Source organism: Mandrillus leucophaeus, unplaced genomic scaffold, assembly GCF_000951045.1.
Source record: "Mandrillus leucophaeus isolate KB7577 unplaced genomic scaffold, Mleu.le_1.0 Scaffold302, whole genome shotgun sequence".
Taxonomy (NCBI): Eukaryota; Metazoa; Chordata; class Mammalia; order Primates; family Cercopithecidae; genus Mandrillus; species Mandrillus leucophaeus.
In genome coordinates this window covers 161935-184886 of record NW_012103166.1, presented here as the reverse complement: position 1 = coordinate 184886, position 22952 = coordinate 161935, and the positions used below count along the sequence as shown (strand labels likewise).

The 22952-nt window shown below is 39.2% G+C and overlaps 1 protein-coding gene across 1 annotated transcript; it reads right to left on the bottom strand.

Moving 5' to 3' along the window:
• Window positions 1–290: 290 nt before the first annotated feature.
• On the bottom strand, window positions 291–21547 carry LRRC58 (leucine rich repeat containing 58). The gene is made up of 4 exons (XM_011987165.1): window positions 20930–21547; window positions 8132–8260; window positions 7170–7447; window positions 291–4098 (listed from the first exon to the last, which is right to left on the bottom strand). Exons 1-4 carry the CDS (start codon window positions 21427–21429, stop codon window positions 3890–3892), a joined length of 1116 nt encoding a protein of 371 aa, XP_011842555.1. The 5' UTR covers window positions 21430–21547; the 3' UTR covers window positions 291–3889.
• Between the last annotated feature and the right edge of the window lie 1405 nt (window positions 21548–22952).

Sequence of the window (22952 nt, the reverse complement as noted above, 5' to 3'; positions counted from 1 at the left end):
CTGGGACTACAGGCGCCCGCCACCACGCCCAGCTAGTTTTTTGTATTTTTAGTAGAGACGGGGTTTCACCATGTTAGCCAGGATGGTCTCGATCTCCTGATCTCCTGACCTCGTGATCCACCCGCCTCGGCCTCCCAAAGTGCTGGGATTACAGGCTTGAGCCACCGCGCCCAGCCTACTTTAAAGGGCTTTCTTGGCCTAGGACTGTCCCTAGGTGTTTGGTGACTTCTCTTCTAGCCCTGTGGCTTCTAAAACACTCCAGAAATCAGCCTCTTCCTTCTCTTTTTTTGTTTAAATCTGATAGTTACAAAATCTGGTAAACCTGGTGTGCACTATTACAAAACATTATTGTGGATTGCTTTTTACTTTTATTTACACAAACACAAAAACTTCTCAAATTGAGGTACAATTTACAATGCAAATCTTTTTTTTTGTTTGAGACAGAGTCTCACTCTCACTCAGGCTGGAGTGCAGCAGAATGATCTCAGATCACTGCAACCACTGTCTTCCAAGTTCAAGTGATTCTCTTGTATTAGCCTCCAGAGTTAGCTGGGACTATGGGCGTGCATCACCATGCCCAGCTAATTTTTGTATTTTTAGTAAAGATGAGGTTTCACCATGCTGGCCAGGCGGGTCGCAAATTCCTGACTGCATATGATCCACTCACTTTGGCCTCCCAAAGTGCTAAGATTACAGGTGTGTGCCACCGTGTCCAGCTAAGTCTTTACTTTTAAATGTGGTAACCTGAAGTTCTAAATATCAAGAATTTTTTAATAAAAGACACTTCAGCACACATTCAGAAGTAAAATATGACCAGTCGCCTTTGGATTTACCTCCACTACTCAAATACTAGAATACTGAGGACCCTGGCCAGCTGGTTCTTAATAGTAGTCAGCCAATCCCTGGCACCCTGTAATCCATGTATCATATTCACTAATCTTCCTATTGCCCAGAATCTTAGCACTTATTTCACCAACTCACTTTGGTGATGCTGAGAGAATTGATTCTAGGGATAAAGACTACTAAGAATGCACAGTGTACTAATTCCAATTTAAAATACTAGTATTGAAGAATGCCATTCTAAATATGTTAATGTTATGCTTAAGCAGTTTTATCTGTAGTTTTGGTCACTAAAATTGTCCAAGTAGAGCAACATCAAAAACTTATTTCATTATAAAAATTAGACTTCGCTAATTCTGTCTTTTAAAAACCCCAATTAAAGATTATTTACCGTAATTAAACACAAGTATATGACTTAGGAACTAAAGCGACAGACTGTTATTTTAAATACATAGTTAGCTATATGACTTGGGAGCTGATTATCTGGTTTCTAGATTATCAAGTCCCTTGAATCTGACTTCTGGTTAATTTCCCTAATCAGTTACGAGAAAAGGAAAGGTAGGAAAAAGAAACAGGAAAAATCTTAGAAATTATTAGCTGCTCTTATAAAACGTTAGGTCAAAGATTTACGAAAGATAAAACCGACAGCTAAACGTATACTTCATTAAAAATTACCAAAAGACAACGGTACACTGATCATAGATTTTTCAACTATACATAGAACCATAACATTTTGTTGAAATAATACTGTGATATACATCTATATTCTTATATGCAAAGGCCAGAAACTCTCTGGTTGGACCTATTTACATCTGTAAAAGATGAAGCAGTAGACCTTCTTTCTAGGAAGTTGGAAAGGCTATGTAAGATTATATATTTACATACCTATCCATTTATTTTACGAAGACTAACTCTTAGAAGACTACTCAAGCAGTTGCTCAAGTCAAGTTGGTAATTGATTAGGAAGTAGGCATAAGCATTCAGGCCAAAAAAAGTTGGTCCTATCAATTCGAGTATTTTACTATGAATACATCATTTTCTATGAAAATATCTTATGTATCTTAGCTAAGTCACCTATTTACAAAACATTTTACATTTGTCACTTAGGCACAGCCTAAGTCATCTTTACCTTTCATAATTGTACACTCTGCAGTTTGCTGTGGCTCACATGGAGAAGTAAGCAAAGACTTTATACCTCTATTCTTTATACCTCTATTTTATGATATAATCACCCATGTATTACTCTTCTAGCCAGTAGGAACATATTAGATTACTTCTATAGACACAGAAAATTTCTGAATGAAAAGGAAAACAAAATCTTACTACATTATAACAGGGTAAAGGTAAAGGGATTCATTCTATAGCAGCGTTTCACATCTGCAGTTCATGAAACTCTCATGTTTCATGAATTAATATACAAATAAACACATAAATCCTAAATTATGCTAGTTTCTTCTAAAATAAAATATATATATATATGAAAAAAACCCTAATACATGTATATGTTATTATACAACAATCTGCTTTTAAGAAATGGTGTGCCATGAATGCCAGAAATCAGAAAAGGTATCACCTGATGTTCTAATGCCTATCTGACCTGTATATTTGACATTTCTTACTGCATGTTTAACATTTAACAAGTGATTTATTAGTTATTTAATGATTACCAGTAAGCATTTACTTTATATCAACTTATATTGTACTTAAATTGTACTTAAAATTCAATTTGTATTGCATATTAAACTAGTTAATACAAATTTGGTAATTTCTAATAGCAATTAATTTGTGAAACTATTTTCCTGCTATACATTAAGGATATAATATATTAATAAGTTTTTTCTATTTTATTACTACTTTATTTTTGAAAATGCTTCCATAATTAAAGTAGTTCTGGAAACTGTTTTATTAGGTATAAGGACAATGACAACTTTTCCCCATTTTTATTTGGCTTGTTATGATATTTTTCTAGTTTTATTAGTTTTTCTTTAAAAAGTAGAGAAAGATGGTCCAGTACGTGACATGGGCAAGAGTCATATTTTTTCCCTACCCATTTAATGCAAGATATACAGAAGCTTTCCTAGCTTATATCTCTTTTAGAATTTTTTGTTAAAAATTCTTACTCTGTCTTACGATGACCAGACTGATCAAGACTATGGCCTACCATTAAGTGTAAAAGTAATGTGCTTATAAGGGATGAGTGCACATTTAAACAAAAAAATATTAAGAGGGCCATGGATATCAGACATACAGTTATTTACCTAGTTCTGCTAAAGAATATTTTTAAATGTTCTGCATGGTATGTCAGGTTATATGTTGCTCTGGCATTATTTCTTGAATACATTTTTATATCCTTGCTGGATTAAGGCACTATAACAATCATTGCTAGATTATATAAGGTTAATAGCAATCCTATAGAACAAAGGAAAAGAATGAAAAAGTTTTAATATCCCACTTAACCGTTATATGCCTTACTTCACCAGTTAGTTTGTCAGAAAGGTTTACGTCCTATGTAACCATCTGTGAGCTTCTCTGAACTAATCTAGACATACAGGCAATAAAAAAAGGGAGGGTTAATCCTGTTTATGGCATATAATACATATATATATGGCACATATAGTATATATGGTATATAGTGTTCTACCTAAACCCAAGGGCAACTCTGGCAATTATAGCTTTGATTATTTCTCATTTTCTCCATCTCAACTGCCAAAAGGTATACTACTTATGGCTTATTGTAGAACTGCTCTTCAAAAGGTACCAGTCTGCTTTCTGATTCAGGCAAAACTTGAGTGAAAACTGCAAACCATCAGCCAAATGTGGAACTATCATTCATAATAAATTATGTTAAAAGAATCCAAACATGGGACTGGACTCATTCCTGCTGAATGGGTAGATGAGACACAAAATGTTTTATATCATCCCAGACTCTTTCATGAACACTTAAGATGAAGATAAGGTTTCTAGTGAACAGTGAACTTCAAGCTCTGTTTTCTTATCTAATCGCCTTTGCTCAGTTTTTTAAGTATTTCACACCAGTGTGCACTCCTATTCAACCAAGAAGAACTTTCTGCATTCTGCGTGCAGCAACACTAGCTTCATCTTCTGAGTCAGATTCACTCTGGGATGTGGAGCTGTGAGAGGCAGAACTGCAAGGGGAAGAGCATTCTGGGGAACACAAGTAGTGCATCAGTGGGAGGCGATACTTCCCACAGAAGTCCACAAATTTAATTTGTCTGACACAGCAGTCAAAGTAGACTCCTAAAGAGAAGAAGGAATACAAAGTAATCATTACAAAGCAAGGAACCAATTTCTTTTTCAGCCCTTTCTCCAGTGTTCTGGAGAAACGTTACATACCATTTTCTGTTATGAATTTTAAGCAGAAATAGTACTTGCTCGTATAGCTGTCTACAAGCCTCCTGGAAGGTCTTAAAGGTAGAATCTGGGTATAAAGAGGTAAACAGAAAATTTATCTTAAAGGGAACAGGTACAGAAAGGACACTGTGTACCTAGCTTCTTTTCTCTGGGAGACTTGGGGCAATGGCTGATGGAGATTTTAGGATACCTGAGGTGCCTTTTCTCTATTACCCAAGCCACCCCCTTGGTACTACCCTACAGTCACAGACTAAAACAAAACAACATAAAAACTCCTTTAATAATTATCTTAAAGAATTAGTATACAAAAAATTTTCAGAAAGGGGATGACTTTTGGTACTCCTATTCTTATGTACTGGGAAGGAAAAATTGAAAGAAATAAAATGTCATTTTACATTTCCAAAGACTGTAAATCTTCAGGCCTCAGATCTGTTTCACTGATGATCTCAACTTGATTCTCATACAATTACACACCTTCAGGTAAACTGAAAGTAATATCTGACCCTTTTTATTCCTAGGTTAGTGCTCCTCGACTGTGGCCCTTCGGTTAAGTAAAAACAGAGCTAGAGCCGAGAGGAAAGCAGATGTTGCTGTGCCTCTGGATTCTAGTTGGTCCTTAAAATGATACTGCAAATCTCTAACAGACAAAGACTGTCACAATGGTTGCAGTATAACCAGAACATCTACAATTTTGGTCCAATCACCTCTCTGGAGAGGAATCTCAAGCTCTATACTCTGCCTAAGTTTCTTCTGGCACCAAATACTGTATGTTTATCACACAAGGGACCAAAATTAAAAGATGTGATCCAAACAAAGGAAAAACAATGAATTCTACTGCTATTTTTTTTCCTGATATCTCAACTAACCATATAGTTTTTTTGATCTTGTAGTAAATATAAAAAAGGGGAAATTTGTGGTATATTACTTGGAATGATTTAGGAAAGTAGATACATTCAGTAAGTTGGTCAATCAAAAACCGATAATAAATCCCCCAAAAGTAGATACATTCAATAAGTTGGTCAATCAAAAACCGATAATAAATCCCCCAAAATGTGTTAGCTTCTCGAAAACAGATGAAAGAAATAAAATAAAGCATTATGGGAGATACGATGAACTAAAGCAGTATAATACTATCTTGTGATTTATAAGATTTCAGATTATACAAAGAGAAAAATATCTCTGAGAATATAAAAGTACTTTTAAGTTAGTTTAATAACTAACAAATTTGAGGGGGAAAATGTCTAACAGATTATCTCAAATTTTAAACTGATAATTTTTTTTTTTTTAAAGAGACAGGGTTTCACTCTGTCACCCAGGCTAGAGTGCAGTGACATGATCACAGCTCATGGGAGCCTTGAACTCCTGGACCCAAGCCATCCTCTTACCTTAGCCTCCTGAGTAGCTGGGACCACAGGTACATGCCACTATGCCCAACTAATGTTTTGATTTTTTTGTAGAGATGGGGTCTCGTTATGCTGCCTAGGCTGGTCTCAAACTCCTGGGCTTAGGAGATCCTCCTGCCTCAGCCTCCCAAAGTGATGGAATTACAGACAGGCATGAGCCACCACACTCGGTCTTAAGCTGTTAATTTTTAAAGCATTTTTGTTCCTAAGATAAATGGCACACCAGTATACTAAAGAAGTCATTAAGGAAATATTTAAGAGAGAAAAGAGAATTCCTGTAGAGGTCCATTTCCAGAAAAGCATGAATTCAAAGAAGAGATTTAGACTTTCAGGCCTGAGGGTCTGGTGTGAATGCTGCCCTACGTGTTTTCCTCTGTCACTGTGAAAGCTAATTCAGGAATGGAGAATCACAGAGAAAAGCGTAAGCACTTTGAACTTGGCACAGTGCTGCAATCTCTACTTCTAAGAGTGGGTGGCCAGAAATGACCCAGAGCATTATCTTTTTTAAACTCAAAGTGTCTTTTTTATCTTTTAACAATCTTTGAATAATTTGATAATTTTCTCCCTTTTAATGTTGTAATAGCTTCAAGACAAGATCGGACTGCCAGAGAAAGTCTCACCTGGTTTTGAACATCATTACACAGCATTTCCTCAGTACCTACTGGATTTTTTAAAAGTAGTCTTTTATGAAGGAGCCAAAGTAAAAAATGACCTACTATCAGTCAGTAATTCTCACCCACACACCCTGGCACTTCAGGCTCTTCACAACCTGGACTCAACGTAGCTTTCCACTCTCATTACTCCCCTAACCTTACATTTGGGGCAAATTACTACTCATCCAACAGTCTGCCCCATACTCTTCCGTCTCCACTTTGTATTCTCCATCTGAAAAATTTCCTATCCTCAATCTTACCCTATCAAAATCTAATTCATACCTCAATAATTAGCTCATTGTTTCCAGATCTAATTAAATGTACTCTCCCCCTCCTTTGATTTCCAGAAGCATTTTGAATTCCTTGGGATACTTACCTGACTCTGCCTTATATCATTTGCATAATTCTCTCCAAATGCTCTAAACTCAAGACATTTTGAACCATGGACTTAAAGTAACATAAAGTTTTGTGTACAATCTGTAACTGGCACACATTCAGCCCATTCTCATACATCTTGAATCATACCCTATTAAATCTGATACAGGGAATGGTGGGTCTAAGAAAATATCCTTCAAATAAATATAAAAGGTGTCCAAACATTTTAGGAACAGTTTTTAAACAATTAGAACTGTTTATACTTCCTTGAGTTTCCTCTCATTTTACCATCTTGATTTATTATCTTGTGACAAGACAGGATGAGACTTCCCGGGTATGTTCCTTATGTATGAATCCTAAAATATTATGAAAAATAATTCTTAAAAAAAACCCAGAGTGAAATGTCTTTTTCATAAATGAGTGAAAAAATAAAGGGAACAGAAATAGAGACAGCTTTTGTCTGACAGAAGACTTAATTTTAAAAAGAGCTAAATGAGTGGGAAATATGAATACTGAATTAACTTACCTCCACATTTTGGGTTTGGGCAATTGCTGGCTGAACCCAAGTATCTAAGAAGATTCCCAGGAAGATCATAGGGAGTGTAGGAAATATTTCGGATCTTAATGGTCCGTGCAGCTAATTCCAGGAGAGTTGGAGGATCATAGGTTAGATCTCTAACAAAACGAACAACCAATGGATTTCCTCGTAAACTCAACTCTTCCAAATGAATAAGGTTGAGGATCTCCCGCGGCAGATATGTCAGCAAGTTATTGTGAAGACTTAGGGAACGAAGTGAATGCAACCTAGAATAAATGCAGTATAAAAACCAATGGCAGTAAGCAACATAACTATCAAAAATATTGAATATATGTGTATATACAGAACTTGATTTCCCCTTAAGAATGAGCAATTAATATTATGGTCAACTGAAGTAAAACAAAAAGGTGCTGAAACTAGATCAAAGTGCAGATTTGTAAATGTCATGAAGGACTTTTGTCCTTAGAATCTTGGCGAATATAGAATACTTAGAGAGTGTTCTGATGTGCTAACTGCTATAAAAGCTAGATTTGAAGATTAGGGGTGGGCAGTGGGCATGCTTTTTCATTTAGATAACTAAAAAAGGAAAGATTTCAAATGCAACAGAAATTAAGCTCCTTCACATTATAAAGCCTAATTAGGATATAAATGTTTCATATCAAATATAAAATCACTAAAAGTCCCATAAAACCTAGGGAAATAAATGCTAATGCTCAATTCTTTGATTACAGAAAATAGACTGAATAAATATTTTGAGGAATAAACCAGAGCATTTAAAAGTGAAATTTTAAAAACCCAGCTCGCAGCAAACCTCAGAACTATAATTAACATGTATCACTTACTTTGAGAATATCTAATTCTTTTCTACATATAAAACATGTGAGTGAATACAAGACAATAATTACTAAGCACAGATGTCTGTGTATATACAAATGCCTGGAACTACTCACTGTGAAAGCTGAGGAGGTACACTTTGGATTTTGTTGTCACATAATACCAAGTAATTCAGAGAAGGCAGATTTCCTAATTCTGGTGGGATTTCTTTAATGAAATTTCCTCCAAGATATAAGCACTCTAAACTGCAAAAATAAATGAACAAAACCAAAAAAGTAAATAAAGTTGAAAAAGATACCCCATTGTGTCTACTACAATAAACACGTTTCATCTATTTATTCAGCAAATGTTTTACTTAAGATTTGCTATGTTCTATCCAGTCTCTAGAGAAACAATGCAATTTTCAGGGAGCTTATACTATAGCTAAGCAGACAAGACAGACCAATGTTAGATAACTTTACAATGAAACACAAAACAAGGCCAAAAATAGGCATTACAATACCAAAATAAGAGGGACAAACCATAAATGGCATTAGGAGTTGAATGAAAAGGAAGATAAAAGTTTTAAAAAGGTCACAGTAGTTCTGAATGGAATATGCTTCCCCAAAAGGCTGTGACTTCAGCTGGGCTATGGACTTAGCCCATTTAGATGAGAAGAGAGAGTACACTTCAGGTTGGAGCAGAGGGCTTGTTAGGCACAATGAATATACCTTTTAATAGAAGAGAATTCATCTTGAGGAATCAAAGATTAAGGTTGTAGAGAGACCAGATTACAAGAACCCTGAATTCTATGCTAGTATGCTTGGATTTGATTGATGCCCTGACAGGCAACGGGAAAACCACTACCTTGTTTTTGAACAGACTTTAAAACTATGAAGCCTCTACATTTCTTCTTTGCTCTTATTATAGCAATTACATACTTCAGAGGCTGTGTAAATTGCCCACTACTATAAAATCAAAGTTCCAGGTAATTATACTGTTTTCCAACAATAGGTTAACATTTTAGACATGGCATATATTGCACCAAAATAGAAAAAAAGAGAGTACTCTTTGATGATTACTGTCGAAAGGCTTCCTTCAAAAGATTTTTGCAGGGGGTAGCACGATCAGTTCTATATATATACACACACACACGCATATACATACACATATATAGTATACAAACATATACAGATTTCTTCTCCCAATACTGTATTACTTTTATCTTCCTGTTAAATCTGCTAACTCAGTAGAACCACTGTTTTTTCAAAACACCTTTAAATGTGGGAGAAAACAGCCTACTAAAGTATTACCTAAACTTCCACAGTAAGAATTCCCTATGATATTTTTAAAGCTATGGAGTCCTGATCCCATCCAGATGCACTAAATCAGAGTCTCCCTCCCTTGAATTGCCTGTGAAGTGGCAGATTTTAGAATATAAGGTGTAATTTTAACAGATAAAGCCAAGTTACCTTGTGCAGTCATGGCTATTTACAAATCCATAATTGGCATTTAAGAGCACTCCTTAACCTACAACTTTGCCAACACCTAGTATTATCACCAGCATTTATTTATTTATTTACTATTTGATGGTATAAAAAATGGTACCATTCTGTGTTTTTAATCTGCAAATCTGTAGGTCCCTAACTATTAGTGAAGTTTAGCATCTTTTTATAGTTTTAGACATTTGTATATCTTTAGAGAATTACCTAGTCATATCATTTACCTATTTTTCTCACGAATTATACAGCTTTATCTCACTGATTTGTTGGGAGCTCTGCTGTTGTTAAATACACATATTCTGCATAACTTTGTTCCTTTGTGGCCTCGAGCATGGTCTATTTTCATTCATGTATTATATGTACAAAAAGAACATGTAGCTATTATGATTGAGCTCTTAACTGAGTAAATTTTTTTCTCTTATTATTTTGCCTTCTAGCTCTGGTGGTTAGTCTCCTACTATAAACATGATTTTCCTTCTTCCCTTAGAGTCCTGTCAATCTTTGCTTTCTTTCCCATTAATATACAGAAATTATACTACAGATACATTCAAGCTCATGACTGCTAAAAACTTCCTGAAGTGAGCCTTAATTAATATGAAGCATTTCTTTTTTTTTTTTTTTTTTTTTTTTTTTGAGACAGACTCTCACTCTGTCGCCCAGGCTGGAGTGCACTGGCATGATCTCAGCCCACTGCAACCTCCGTCTCCCAAGTTAGGTCAAGCAATTCTCCTGCCTCAGCCTCTCGAGGAGCTGGGATTACAGGTCCCTGCCACCATACCTGACTAATTTTCACCACGCCTGACTAATTTTTGTATTTTTAGTAGAGACGCGGTTTCACCATGTTAGCCAGGCTGGTCTCGAATTCCTGACCTCAGGTGATCTGCTCACCTCAGCCTCCCAAAGTGCTGGGATTACGGGCGTGAATCACCGTGCCCGGCCTCTATTTGTTCTTTTAAATACATTTTGCCCTGAAATCTATGTCCTCTGATTATCAACACTGCTTACCAGTTTTATTTTTATTGGTATTTATTTCATTCCATTATTTCATTCAATCCTAGCTCCACAACTTACCAGTATAAAAATTTGGACCAGTTACTTAATCTTGCAGCATATTATTCTTTTAAAAATGGAATAATATTATCTATCATATAAAATGTCCAGTTAACAAATATGAACACCCTCACACCCACAATGTGCCAGGCACCATTCTAGGGAATAGAATGCAAATAAGTTCAAGTTCTTGACCTGAATAAGTTTACATTTTAGTGAGAAGACAGACAATAAATTGATAACATGTCTATTATGCCAGATAGTTTTCAGAGTCACAAAGAAAAAGGGGGAACAATCAGATAGTGATAGAAGTGACACTCTAGAGAGGGTGGTCAGAAAAAGTTTCTCTTAGGAGAAGACATCTGAACGAGATCTAAATGAAATGACTGAGTACAAACCCCAATGGAAAAGTGATTGGTGTGTTGTGAAACAGCAACACAGCCAGTTTGAGTAGACGAGTAGATTAGAGTGACTGAGGTGGGACTGTGGTCATCAAAGAGATCAGGGAGGTAGTCTAGGAAGGCCACATCACTGAATGCCCTTTGGGCCTCTGTAAGAGCATTTTGAAAAAACAGTTCTGAAGAAAGCCTAGTCATTTAACTTGACTTTTTAGAAGGATCACTTTGGCTTTTGAGTGGCAAACAACTGGAGAAGTGGTTAGGGGAGCACTGTGGGCAGGAGTAGAAGGAGGAAAAGCAGATTGGAGCCTAATCCAGTACTTCAGAAGAGAAATGACAGATTTGCCTGGTACATCATTTCCTATCCCTTTCCTTATAACTTATTGGTGTAATTTTATTTTAAGTGTAAATCTTTATAAATGGAGCATAACTTGATGATTGATGTTCGGACTTGTGTTTTCTATTATCATGGTGTCTCCACTTGTGTTTTCTATTATCATGGTATCTCCACATACTTTTTCCCTTTAGTTCTGCTTCTTATTGTGCTCCTCAAGTTTCTTTTTGTTCTTTTCCCTCTACTTCTACTGTTTTGAACTGTATATACTATTTCTATTTTGCTAGGAGTTACCTCCTTCACTTTTCTTTGTACTCTCTCTCACTCTCAAACACATACCCATGCTCTCTTCTGTCCTCTTCGTATGATCTTCTAGAATTAGTTCTACTCTGATTTTCTACTAATTTATTTTATTTCCAATCAGTAATTGATTCAGATTTATCAATATGTTTTACCAATTTGTTCATCTTTTTTTTTTTTTTGAGGCTTATTTCTTTTAAGGTTTTTCTTGGAGTGTATCCTTTAGAAGTTCTTTCAGCAAGAACTCATGATTGATAATCTTTGAGTCCTTTGTCTCTGGCATTTTAATTTTTCCCCCTCACTCTTGAGCAATAGTTTAGCTGGGCATAAAATTCTAGGTTGGCAGTTACTTTTCTTCGGCACTACGAAGATGCTGCTCCATTATCTTATTACAGCCAATATTACTATTGTTTCTTTGCAAGTAATATTTTTTTTTCTTTCTTCAATAGGAGTAAGGATTTTTTCTTATTCACCTTTAATGTTCTAAAGTTTTACTATGACATGTTAAGATATCAGTTTAGAGAGCTCCCTTTCTTTGTGGGAAATTTCAGCCATTATCACTTCACACATTGTCTTTCTTTCATTGTCTTTCTAGAATTGCTCTTAGCAGTTTATTTTTTATTTTTTTTATTTTTATTTTTTGAGATAGAGTCTTGCTCTGTCACCTAGGCTGGAGTGCAGTGGCACGATCTCGACTCACTGCAACCTCTGCCTCCCGGGTTCAAGCAATTCTCCTGCCTCAGCCTCCCGAGTAGTTGGGATTACAGGTGCCCGTCACCAGGCCTGGCTAATGTTTGTATTTTTCGTAGAGACGGGGTTTCACCATGTTGGCCAAGCTGGTCTCAAACTCCTGACCTCATGATCTGCCTGCCTCGGCCTCACAAAGTGCTGGGATTACAGGCATGGGCCACTGCACCCGGCTGCTCTTAGCAGTTTTAACTTCAGGATCTATCCTCTATGTCTTAATATTTCTTTCATACTTTTTATTTCTTTATCTCTTTAAGCTGAATTCCAGGAAAATAACTCAGTAAAATCATTCAGCTTATGGATTCATTCTTTGGCTGACTTCTGTTCACCTTTTAGTCTAGTTAGTTAGTTAGTTAATAATTATATTTTTTCATTTCTAGAAACTCCAATTGCGGTTTTCCTAATTGTCAGTTTTAAAACTCCCTATTCTTGCTTCACTGATGAAGTTCCTTCCTTTACCTCTCTGAAATTAGTAAATGTACTTAAAAATTCGTTGCAGATTGCCTTATTACAGATATTTTCTCAAGTATAATTTTTCTTTCATAATCTCAGCCTTCCTTGATGTGTGGTTATTCAAAATGCCAACTTGAATCAAACATTTTGTCTTTTTAAAAAATACATTAGGCCAGGTGCGGTGGCTTACACCTAATCCCAGCACTGTGGGAGGCTGAGGCAGGCGGATTACTTGAGGTCAGGAGTTCGAGACCAGCTTGGCTAACTGGTAAAATACCATCTCTACTTAAAAAACAAAAAACAAAAAACAAATTAGCCAGGCGAGGTGGCAGGCACCTGTAATCCCAGCTACTCAGGAGGCTGAGGCAGGAGAATCACTTGAACCTGGGAGGCAGAGGTTGCAGTGAGCTGAGGTCGCACCACTGCACTCCAGCCTGGGTGACAAAGTGAGACTGTGTCTCAAACAAACAAATATATGTATTAATGACACTTTAAAAAAACATATTTCTGATCGTGTAAAGCTTTTCAAAATTCCACTTCCCTCTTTAGACTTAAAATGTTTAGAAAAAGTAAGCTGATAACTTTGATTTTATGTTATTTTCTTTCTCTTTCAAAGATTATCTTGCAGCAAAAGTCAACTGGTTACAAGATTGAATTCTCCTACTGCAAGTGCTTAAGCATTGGTGAAAGAAGCTCCTAGGCAGGGTTTTAAAAATTCTACTAAGTATGGCATAAGTTACTGCCCAGTTACTCAGAAATCCCTATTTTTCAATGATGATAGTTACTTGAATAGAATAGAACGGAACAGAAAGGAATAGAATATTTGGAGTTCAAATAACAGAAACTACTAGGTTCCTGGAAAAGGAACTATTTCAATGAGAAGACTGAGGGAAAAAAACTGAGCAAACTTCGAAGTCCTTTTTACAAAGGATTTGATAGCTAAATAATAACTTGCAATATAGTTTAGAGAGGGAGGTAAAAAAGTGAAAAAAAGGAAGAGTGAGTCTGAGGGCAAGTGTAAATGTTATCCTTTCTATTTGCTTAGGTCAGTGTTACGGATTGAATGCCTGTGCCCTCCCAACATTCATGTTGAAACCCTAACTCCTTAATGTTAGGGTATTAAAAAGTGGTGTCTTTGGGTGGTAACTAAAGGATTAGATAAGGTCAAGAGGGTGGAGCCCTCATTAATGGGATTAGTGTCCTTCCAAGAGTCCCAAGGGAACTTGCTTCCTCTCTCCATCATGTTGATGTAGCAGGGAGGCACAGCTGGGGCTGCACATTCCATGGAGTTGGGGGGTGCCCTGCCCCTTCTGTGTTGGGACCGGAGCTCCCCAGGTGCAACTGTGGTGGCCCAACCTGTAGCTGCAGACCCAGGCCTCCTGCTCTATAGAGCAGGGAAAAGTCCCACCCTCCTCGGTGGGGCTACAGTCACCTAAACTGCAGCTGTGGATCCCAGCCTCCCTGTGCTCTTGGGGGAGGGCTAGGAGCAGGCAGAATCTGCCTTCCTGCGAGCGGCTGCAGCTGTCCTCCCAGATGCAGGAGCTGGGTATCTCTGCAGCCTGCACCCTTGGGGGCCCCAGGAAGGATCCCCCCCAATCCCTGCAGGCTAAAGGGTGTCTTCTCCAGCTGCCTGGCCTCTCTCCAGTCCCTGCTCCAAGATGGGAGTGGGAGCTGGGGCTGAGCCAGGGGTCCCATGAACGGCAGCAGGAGGCAGATTGATTCCTGGGCAGAAGAGGGTGGGTCCCCCGTAAGGCCCCACCTTTGGGCCAGGGAGGGCCTGCAGGCTGGTGGCCAAGCTGGCAGTTGGGCACACAGGAGTGGGGACTCCTGGTGCCTCTTCTCGCCCACCCATAGTCACCCATGGACTAATCAGCATGTACTTCCTCCCCTCTGAGGTCCACAAAAGCCCTGGGCTCAGCCAGAACAGGGCAGAAGAGGCAGAGGACAGAGAGAAGATGGGATGGGGTGACCAACTGCAGAGAGAAGTATCCTCTCAGCTGAGCACTGCAGAGACGACCTGTCGGGAGAGAGGAACTGCCCTCTCTGCTGAGAGCTTCAGAGACCTCCAAGAGCTTCAGAGACCTGCAGAGACATTCAAATGACTTGCCTGAGGAGAGGGGCCACCCTCTCCTGCGCCTCTTCTCTGCTGAGAGCTGAACACTTGAAGGGACGACCTGCCTACAGAGAGGAGCTACTCATTCCTCTGAGCTGTTCTAACACTAAATAATACTCTTCTTCTTCACCCTTCACTTGTCTGCGTGTCTCATTCTTTCCGGATGCAGGACAAGAACTTGGGCAAAAGTGCCATGGCCACAGAGGTTTCCGGCCAGAAAAATCAACACCCAGAGATCCCATAACAATGTGAGGCCACAGTCAGAAGATTGCAGTCTATGAACCAAAAGAAAGCCCTCACCAGACATCAAATCTGCCACCACCTTGATCTTGGAACTCCCAGCCTCCAGAACTGTGATACATAAATTTGTATTGTTTATAAGTCACTAGTTTATGTCTTCTTATAGTAGCCTGAACTTATTAAGACAGTCAGGAACCAAGAAAAACTAGTCTCTGGTGGTCATTTGCTACTCAATGTCTTCTTTCAATGCTTTGGAAGTGGACGGGGAAGGTAGACGGAAAGGATGCCAAACATTAGTAGTTACCTTGACTTTGGCAGAAAAGGATTTGATGTTCTAAAATGTAACTAAGGCCATGATTTTGCAATTACGTAAATTCTCTTTTGCAACTGATGAATAACACTAATCAAATTACATAACCACCATATTAAATTTACAGTTTCAGGCTTATTTTTTACTTTCTAACTCAAATAATTTCCAAATTGCTAGGGACTTGACACCTTTTGATGATTTGTGGGAATCAAATTTCTATAACATACTCTACTGTGTCCAAATACACTTTTCTGTAAGAAGGAAACTGTTGCTGAATTCGTAGCAAAACTGCAGGGTTTAAGTTCTTGTGGTTATCAACATTGCAACTCTGTTAATTAGGGTTGGAACAATTCTATTCTTTCAGTACTTGAGGAATACAGAAAACAAGAAAAGTACTCACTGAATTTATGGAACGAATTATTCCTTTCCTGTTTAGCATTAATATATTGACCTTAAAATTGTCTCTTGAAAAATAAGTCACGTTTCCAATCCTTAGGGATACTGCAGTGGATGCCTTTTCTCTTTCAAGTACAATGACCCACTGAAAAAACAGGCTAGCACAGGTAAAATTAGAAAATGCTTTCTGCTTCTCCAATCAAATAAAAATGACACCGAACATCATAAAAATATACATTAAGCTGGGCACAATGGTTCATGTCTCTAATCCCAGTACTTTTGGAAGTACTGGGCGGATCTCTTGAGGTCAGGAGTTCGAGACCAGCCTGGCCAACATGGTGAAACCCTGTTTCTACTAAAAACAAAACAAAACAAAATTAGCCAGGTATAGTGGCAGGTGCCTGTAATCCCAGCTACTTGGGAGGCTGAGGCAGGAGAATCACTTGAACCTGGGAGGCAGAAGCTGCAGTGGGTGAGATCGCGCCACTGCACTCCAGCTTGGTGGACAGGGTGAGACTCTGACTCTAAAAAAAAAAAAAAAAGAAACAACAACAACAACAAAAAACAACCAAATAACAACAACAAAAAACCCCAAAAAACAAACAAACAAAAAAGTACATTAATCCTATCTTACATGGTTGGTTAAAGGGAGATGGAATTAAAGTAAGATAGGAATGTACAAAGAGGTAGAAAACAGAAAGGAAAAGAAGCAGAAAGATAAGAACATCTGTAGATAAAGAATGTTTTCTTGAAGTAGCATCTTTGTATCAAATGATTTTCAAATACTAACACCACAGGATTTTAAGGTACCTATATGTTCAAAAGCAGACACACAAATAGATGCATCATCTCTCTTTGTTTTTTAATACTTTAAGTTCTAGGGTACATGTGCACAACATGCAGGTTTGTTACATATGTATACATGTGCCATGTTGGTGTGCTGCACCCATTAACTCATCATTTACATTAGGTATATCTCCTAATGCTATCCCTCCCCCCTCCCAGATGCATCATCTCTTGATACTTGCCCCAAATTAAGGCAATAAAAAATGTCAGAGGGATGATGTTGAGAGCCAGTGAAAAACTCAGTATGTGACCCTAAATGTGGAAAAGTGTTTTCATTTAAACTTTACTGCATTCTATCATCTGGCTGAGTCATCTATCTCTTTCCTAAGATATCAACCTATTGTACACTAACTTCAAAACATTCCAGAGCATTAACTTTTAGCTTTCGTTTTGTCACACCCTCCTATTTCAATCTTTCAAAACCACATCAAACAGATGGTGAGAGGCATCATGAACAGAAAAAGGAAGGCATTACTTAAGAAGAAAAGATTGTAGAAGAGTACTAATGAAACTCAGTTGTGCTCAAACCTACTCTCCAAATATCTAACATACTGGATTTGCCAAACAATCCTGAAGTTTTGTTTACGTAAATAAAGTCTATTGGCCATTGAGTGATAAGCTATTAAGCTCTTCCTCAATTAATGTCTAAGCTGAGAAGAATAAAAGGTATGATTCAGAAAAATAAGTCAGAATATGAATTATACCTACTTTTTCAGCATTATGCAACAAAAACAAATTTGCCTATATACTACAGCCAAACAATTATATTTATTTGCTGAAGATTAAACACATTTTGATGGAAAGTATCTACATCCACAACTGCACGGTTCACATTGATAGCCTAATTTACTCCAGGAGAATGAAGTTAATCATAAAAATAAGTAAGATTTTCAACATCTACTTATTTGTTATACTTTGAAAGTGATCCTTCAGAAAATGTTAAAAAAAAAAAAACAAAAACAAAAAGATTTTGCCACTAGGGGAAAGAATCGATAGGGGATAGAAAACATAGATACCCTGCTAAATCTGGAGAGGTCAATGACACCAATTAAGCCATGAGTATTCATTTGTTAATTCTTTCCTTAAATGATGAAGAGTGGAAGGAGTGGGGGAGTTTTCATGGATTATATAGTCTGTACTATTTTAATAACTGCTCTTACAGAGGACACGTATATTCTTAATGTGCCAAAACACTAGATCTGGTTTAAAAAGCAGCATGGCATACAGTATACAATATAAATCAGAGCAACCAATGAAGTCTAGAGAATCCACAGATTTTTTAAGAGAAGATGGTATTCTTGGACAGGTAGTTTAAGAGACTAAACCTCCACCTCTACATTTTTGAAGCTTTAATGCATCATATTAGTAGTGAATAGTTAGCAGTGTTTGAGGGTTGAACCACATAACTCTTACTTGTCACTATCTGGCCTCAAGCAAAGTCACTGATAATAAATCTCAGTCTCCTCATCTGTAAATAGAAGGGGACGAATCGGCTCATTGCCAAGGCTTTTTCGAGCTCAGAGTATATTTCTACACAACCCTTTTAACTTACACTCAATCAGAGTTTACATTTGGAGCATAGCCTAAACCTTTACCGATTCTTAGCAGTAAAGAGAAATAAAGCATGTAACTGAAAAATGAAAACAGTGATGTTAAAGATATCATACATTACTGGAGTCAAAGACACAATGAACAATAAACACAGATAGCACAGGTGTTAGCCCAGAAAATTGAGTCAGAAAATCAGTCAACTATGTGAATGACTTTGACAAATCCTCCTGATCACAAATCCAACAGTACAGAAGTACAAAGATTCAAGTTCTAGGGTGGCTGCAGTGGCTCACACCTGTAATCCTAACACTTTGAGAGGCAGATGCGTGGATCACTTGAAGTCAGAAGTTTCAGAACAGCCTGGCCAACATGGTGAAACTGTCTCTACTAAAAATACAAAATTAGCTGGCGTGATGGCACGCTCCTGTAGTCGCAGATACTTGGGAGGCAGAGGCAAGAGAATCACTTGAACCCAGGAAGCAGAGATTACAGTGAGCCCAGATCATGCCATTGCACTCCAGCCTGGGCAACAGACTGAAACTCCGCCTCAAAAAAAACCAAAAACCAAACCAAAACAAAAAAACCCCACGACCCTCCAACCCCTCGACAAAGATTCAGGTTCTAGTACTCTGCCACTGTGCAGAATTCAAGGGTCTGGAGTCATAGACCACAGAGGTCAAATACAGTTCCAACCCTTAGTAGCCTTGTAATCTTATGACTTAATTTCTCTGAGCCTCAGTTTCTGCCTCTGAAAAATGGGAGCACATTATCTCATGGGAACATTGTGAGAATTAAAAAGCATATTTAGCACCTATGACAGGATCTACTGCATTGTAAGTATTAAATAAATGGGATTTTTGCCTACTTTTCTCTCCATAAGATGGAAATAATACTTTCCCTAGGTTCCTGTTAGTAATTAAGAAAATCCCAAAGCTGGAATTATGTAACATTAAGATTAGAAGGAACCAAGGGCTGTCAATTTTACCTCTAAATCTTTTCTCCATATCTTCCATTTCTTATCATTTACCCTAGTATCACCCTGGTAAAAGCTACCATCATCTCTCGTCCTACTACAATGACCTCCTTCAAACCAGCCCTCAAAATCTCTATCTCTTCACCCTCTCCTCACTCCATTCCTGCACAGCAACAAGACACATGCTTCAAACTCTCTCACGTGCACTCAGAATAAAATCCAAACTTTATGGTAGCCTTCAAGACCTGACATGGGCTGACTTGCCCGAATTTATATTTGCCACTTTCCCTCTTGCTCACTTCCCAGTACAATGTCCTTCTTTCAGAATTTTAGTAGTTACCCTCCTTGCCTCTGGGCTTTCCCATGTGCCTCTGTCATTTGTCTCAAGGCATTCTGTAGGTCTTCATAGAACTCATAACCACTGTAATTAAATAATGAGGTTCACAGTTAGTTGTTTAACGTCTGTCTCCTGGATCATGTTCACCATTGTATCCCCAATACTTGGGACAGTGCCTGACACAGGGCAGGTATTCAGTAAATATCTATTGAAGAGTAAACAAAGAGACATCTTAACCAAATGCTTCATTTTGTAGATTAGAAAGCTACAGTTAGGATATGCTACAGTTAGGATACAAGTGACTTGCCTAAGGCTGAGGCACCAAGAGTTCTTTTTTCCCAGGCCAATATTCTTTTGCTACACTTAACTCTGAGGTCCCTTCTACCTTTAACATTCTATTATCTCTGAAAATACAATAAAGTGTGAAAATATCTTACAGATGGAAGATACCTCTTTTTCATCTTGTACAATACATTTCGCTCTATTTTCCACTCCGCCACCGGGCACTTTTATTATCCTGTTTCTCTGCTTCCTCCTAAAGTTAAATTTAACATATTTACTACATAATCTAGTAGGAGAAGCAGATAATTCCTGTAAACAAGGAATTATATCCAATAAGGTAAATGCAACGGCAGGATGAATGAAGCACAGAGAAAGTACAGTATAGGCTGTACTTTTTTGTGCAGGGAGTAGTAAAGAAAAAAATTGTTGTGCAGGGAGTAGTAAAAAAGGAATTACAGAGATGATAACTTGAGATAGCTTTTGAAGGATGATAGGCGTTTGCCAGGTGAAGGAAACATTCCAAGCAAGGGAAACAGCACGTGTACAGAGGCACCGCATCCATTCAACACATACTGAGTGCCTACCAGCAACTCCAAGCTGCTTTCTCTACGGGGAAAATGGATAGGTCACTGAACTCCACAAATGGTAGTTGGTACTGCCACAGAGAAGACGAAGCTGCAAATGTAGTGGAAAGCAAGGGTCAGGTCAGAGCACCTTGTATGCCATGCTCAAAGGCATGTACTTTGATCTATAGAGATGGAAAACCACGGAAGACTTTTGAGCAAAGAAGTGACAAACTCTGATTTACATCTGTTTTGAGTTTCCACTCAGTTCGGATTACGCCCCAGATTCAATAAGGAAGACAGAAAAAATGCCTCGAGAACCCGCATAGGCCAAACACAACATACCAAACGGTCACACAAACGATCATACTAGATATTTACAACAACTTGCTGAGATGGTTGGGCAGAACTCACTACCGCACAGTTAAAGACAAAGCTTGGAAATAGTTACGCGACAAATGTGAGGCGTCCAGGCCCGGCGCCCCAGGGTTCCCGGACACCGCCCGAGGCCTCGCCACCCTCCGGCACACACCCGCTCACCTCTGCAAGTTCTCGATCTCAGCCGGGATGCTCTGCAGCTGGTTGCCGCCCAGGCTCAGGGTCTGCAGCGCACGCAGCTCTAAGAGCGAGGCAGGCACCTCCTGGAAACAGTTGCCGCTGAGGTTGAGTACCTGGAGGCTGCGGCAGAGCGGCGACTGGGCCAGGCCCTTGGGCAGCGCACTGGGCCCGCCGAGCCGGTTGTTCTTGGCCAGCAGCGTGCGCAGGCCGCACAGCGCGAGCAGCTCTGGGCCGATGGCGGTCAACGCGTTGCCGCTCACGTCCAGCAGCTGGAGGTGCGGAAAGCCGCTGCCCAGCGCCCGCGGCAGCGACACTAGACGATTGTGAGGCAGCAGCAGCCGCAGCAGTGCCTCACGCGCGCCGCGCCGCTCCTCGCCCCGCGCCTCCAGCTCAGACTCCAGCGTCTCAGTGGACACGCTGAGGCGGGACCAGTTCAGTTCGGCCTCCCCGGCCGTGACCACCGCCGCTCCGGCCTCCTCCATCCTAGCCACCGCACGGCGCTTGGCGCTGGATTCCCCAGAGCGCCGCGCGGCGTCCACAGGCCGGGAGCTCCGCGGCGCCCCGGAACCTGAACCAAGAGCTGAGTCGGAAGTGGCGCGGGCGGGCGCTAACCCTGCGCGCCTCGGCCGAGTCACGGGACGCGAGGCCGTGGGGTGCGCGCGCCGCTCCGGGGCGGGCTCTGCCTCACGAGGCGGCGGGCGCGGAGTGGCAAGAGCGTAGCGTGGGCTGCGCCGAGCTGAGGCCGAGACCCAGAGGCTGCCAAATTGTCATCAGAGCCGGGCCGGGTTTCGGCGGCCGCGCTTTATAGTCGCTGGAGTCTGGTGACCTATTCCAGGGCTCCAAGACTGCCTCGGCAACAGCCCAAGGATGTTCGGTTATCTGGCCTTGAGGGTTCGCGCGTCACGTGCCCCTTCCCCGCCCCCCGCTTGTTTTTCAGTTTAAAAGTGGGGCCGGTGTCTGCAGGACTCTGTGAGCACACAGGAATTTAGTGATGATTTATCTCCATGACAGAAAACCCCAGGAATTTAAAGTCCGAGGATTAACAAAACCGACTTCGAAGTGTGAAAGCAGCTGGACTAGACATCAGAACCCCCGATCCTTACTGGGGGTTCCGCTGTTAAATAGCCTAGGGCAGGGATTTGATTTCAGCTGCCCCATGCATAAAATATGGGTAATACCCGCACTACTTGCCCCACAGAATTATTTTTTTCTTTTTTAAAACATAAATGTATATCAAGTAAGGACGTTTTGCCTGTTTTAATTATAGAAGCACATACGTGGTTTTTGGTCTAAGTTGTGTCTAGGAGTGAATTTGGAAGTCTTGGAGGGAGTTCCATGACTTGAGATAGCTCAAATTAATGAGTTAGTTTAAAAACTCAGAAAGCATTGAGTTTGTACTGAAGGTCAAAATTACAGTTTGGGAAAATCCTGATCTGGTACTAATTTAGTAATTCTGATTAACATATTTTTCATCCTTGTCCCAAACTCAATCTTTTCTGAAATTACTTTTTATGATTTTTGAAAAGTCATGAATAGAAATGAGAAAAAATGCTTAGCTTTTTTTTTTTTAAACAAAGCTTATACATAAGAAAGTTAAGTGGTTGTGTATAATCAACGACATTAAATTGCTTTCCTCCTTTGAAAAAGAGGAAAGTCATTTTTTTCTCGCCAGTCATTTATCTGTATGAGAAACTATGCCTTTACTCTGCAGTCAAACTTTAATTTCTGATTGAGTTGTAGTTATAGAAGGACGTACTTTGTATGTTTAACCTGATGGTGGAATGTTTTGTAAAACTGATGAGTCATATGTTTTGGAAGAGGCCTTTTAAGAACAGACTTTATTTTGGGTCAAGCCAGCATTCTAACAGTAGTCTTAATGTCTGAAAATTACAAATATTTAAAATAATAGGGTTTTTTTTGCTTTAAAATATTTATCTGGGATTTTAAAAAGTGATAGGAATGTAATGTAAAATGGGAAAAAGAAAGGATTCAAACATAATTCAGA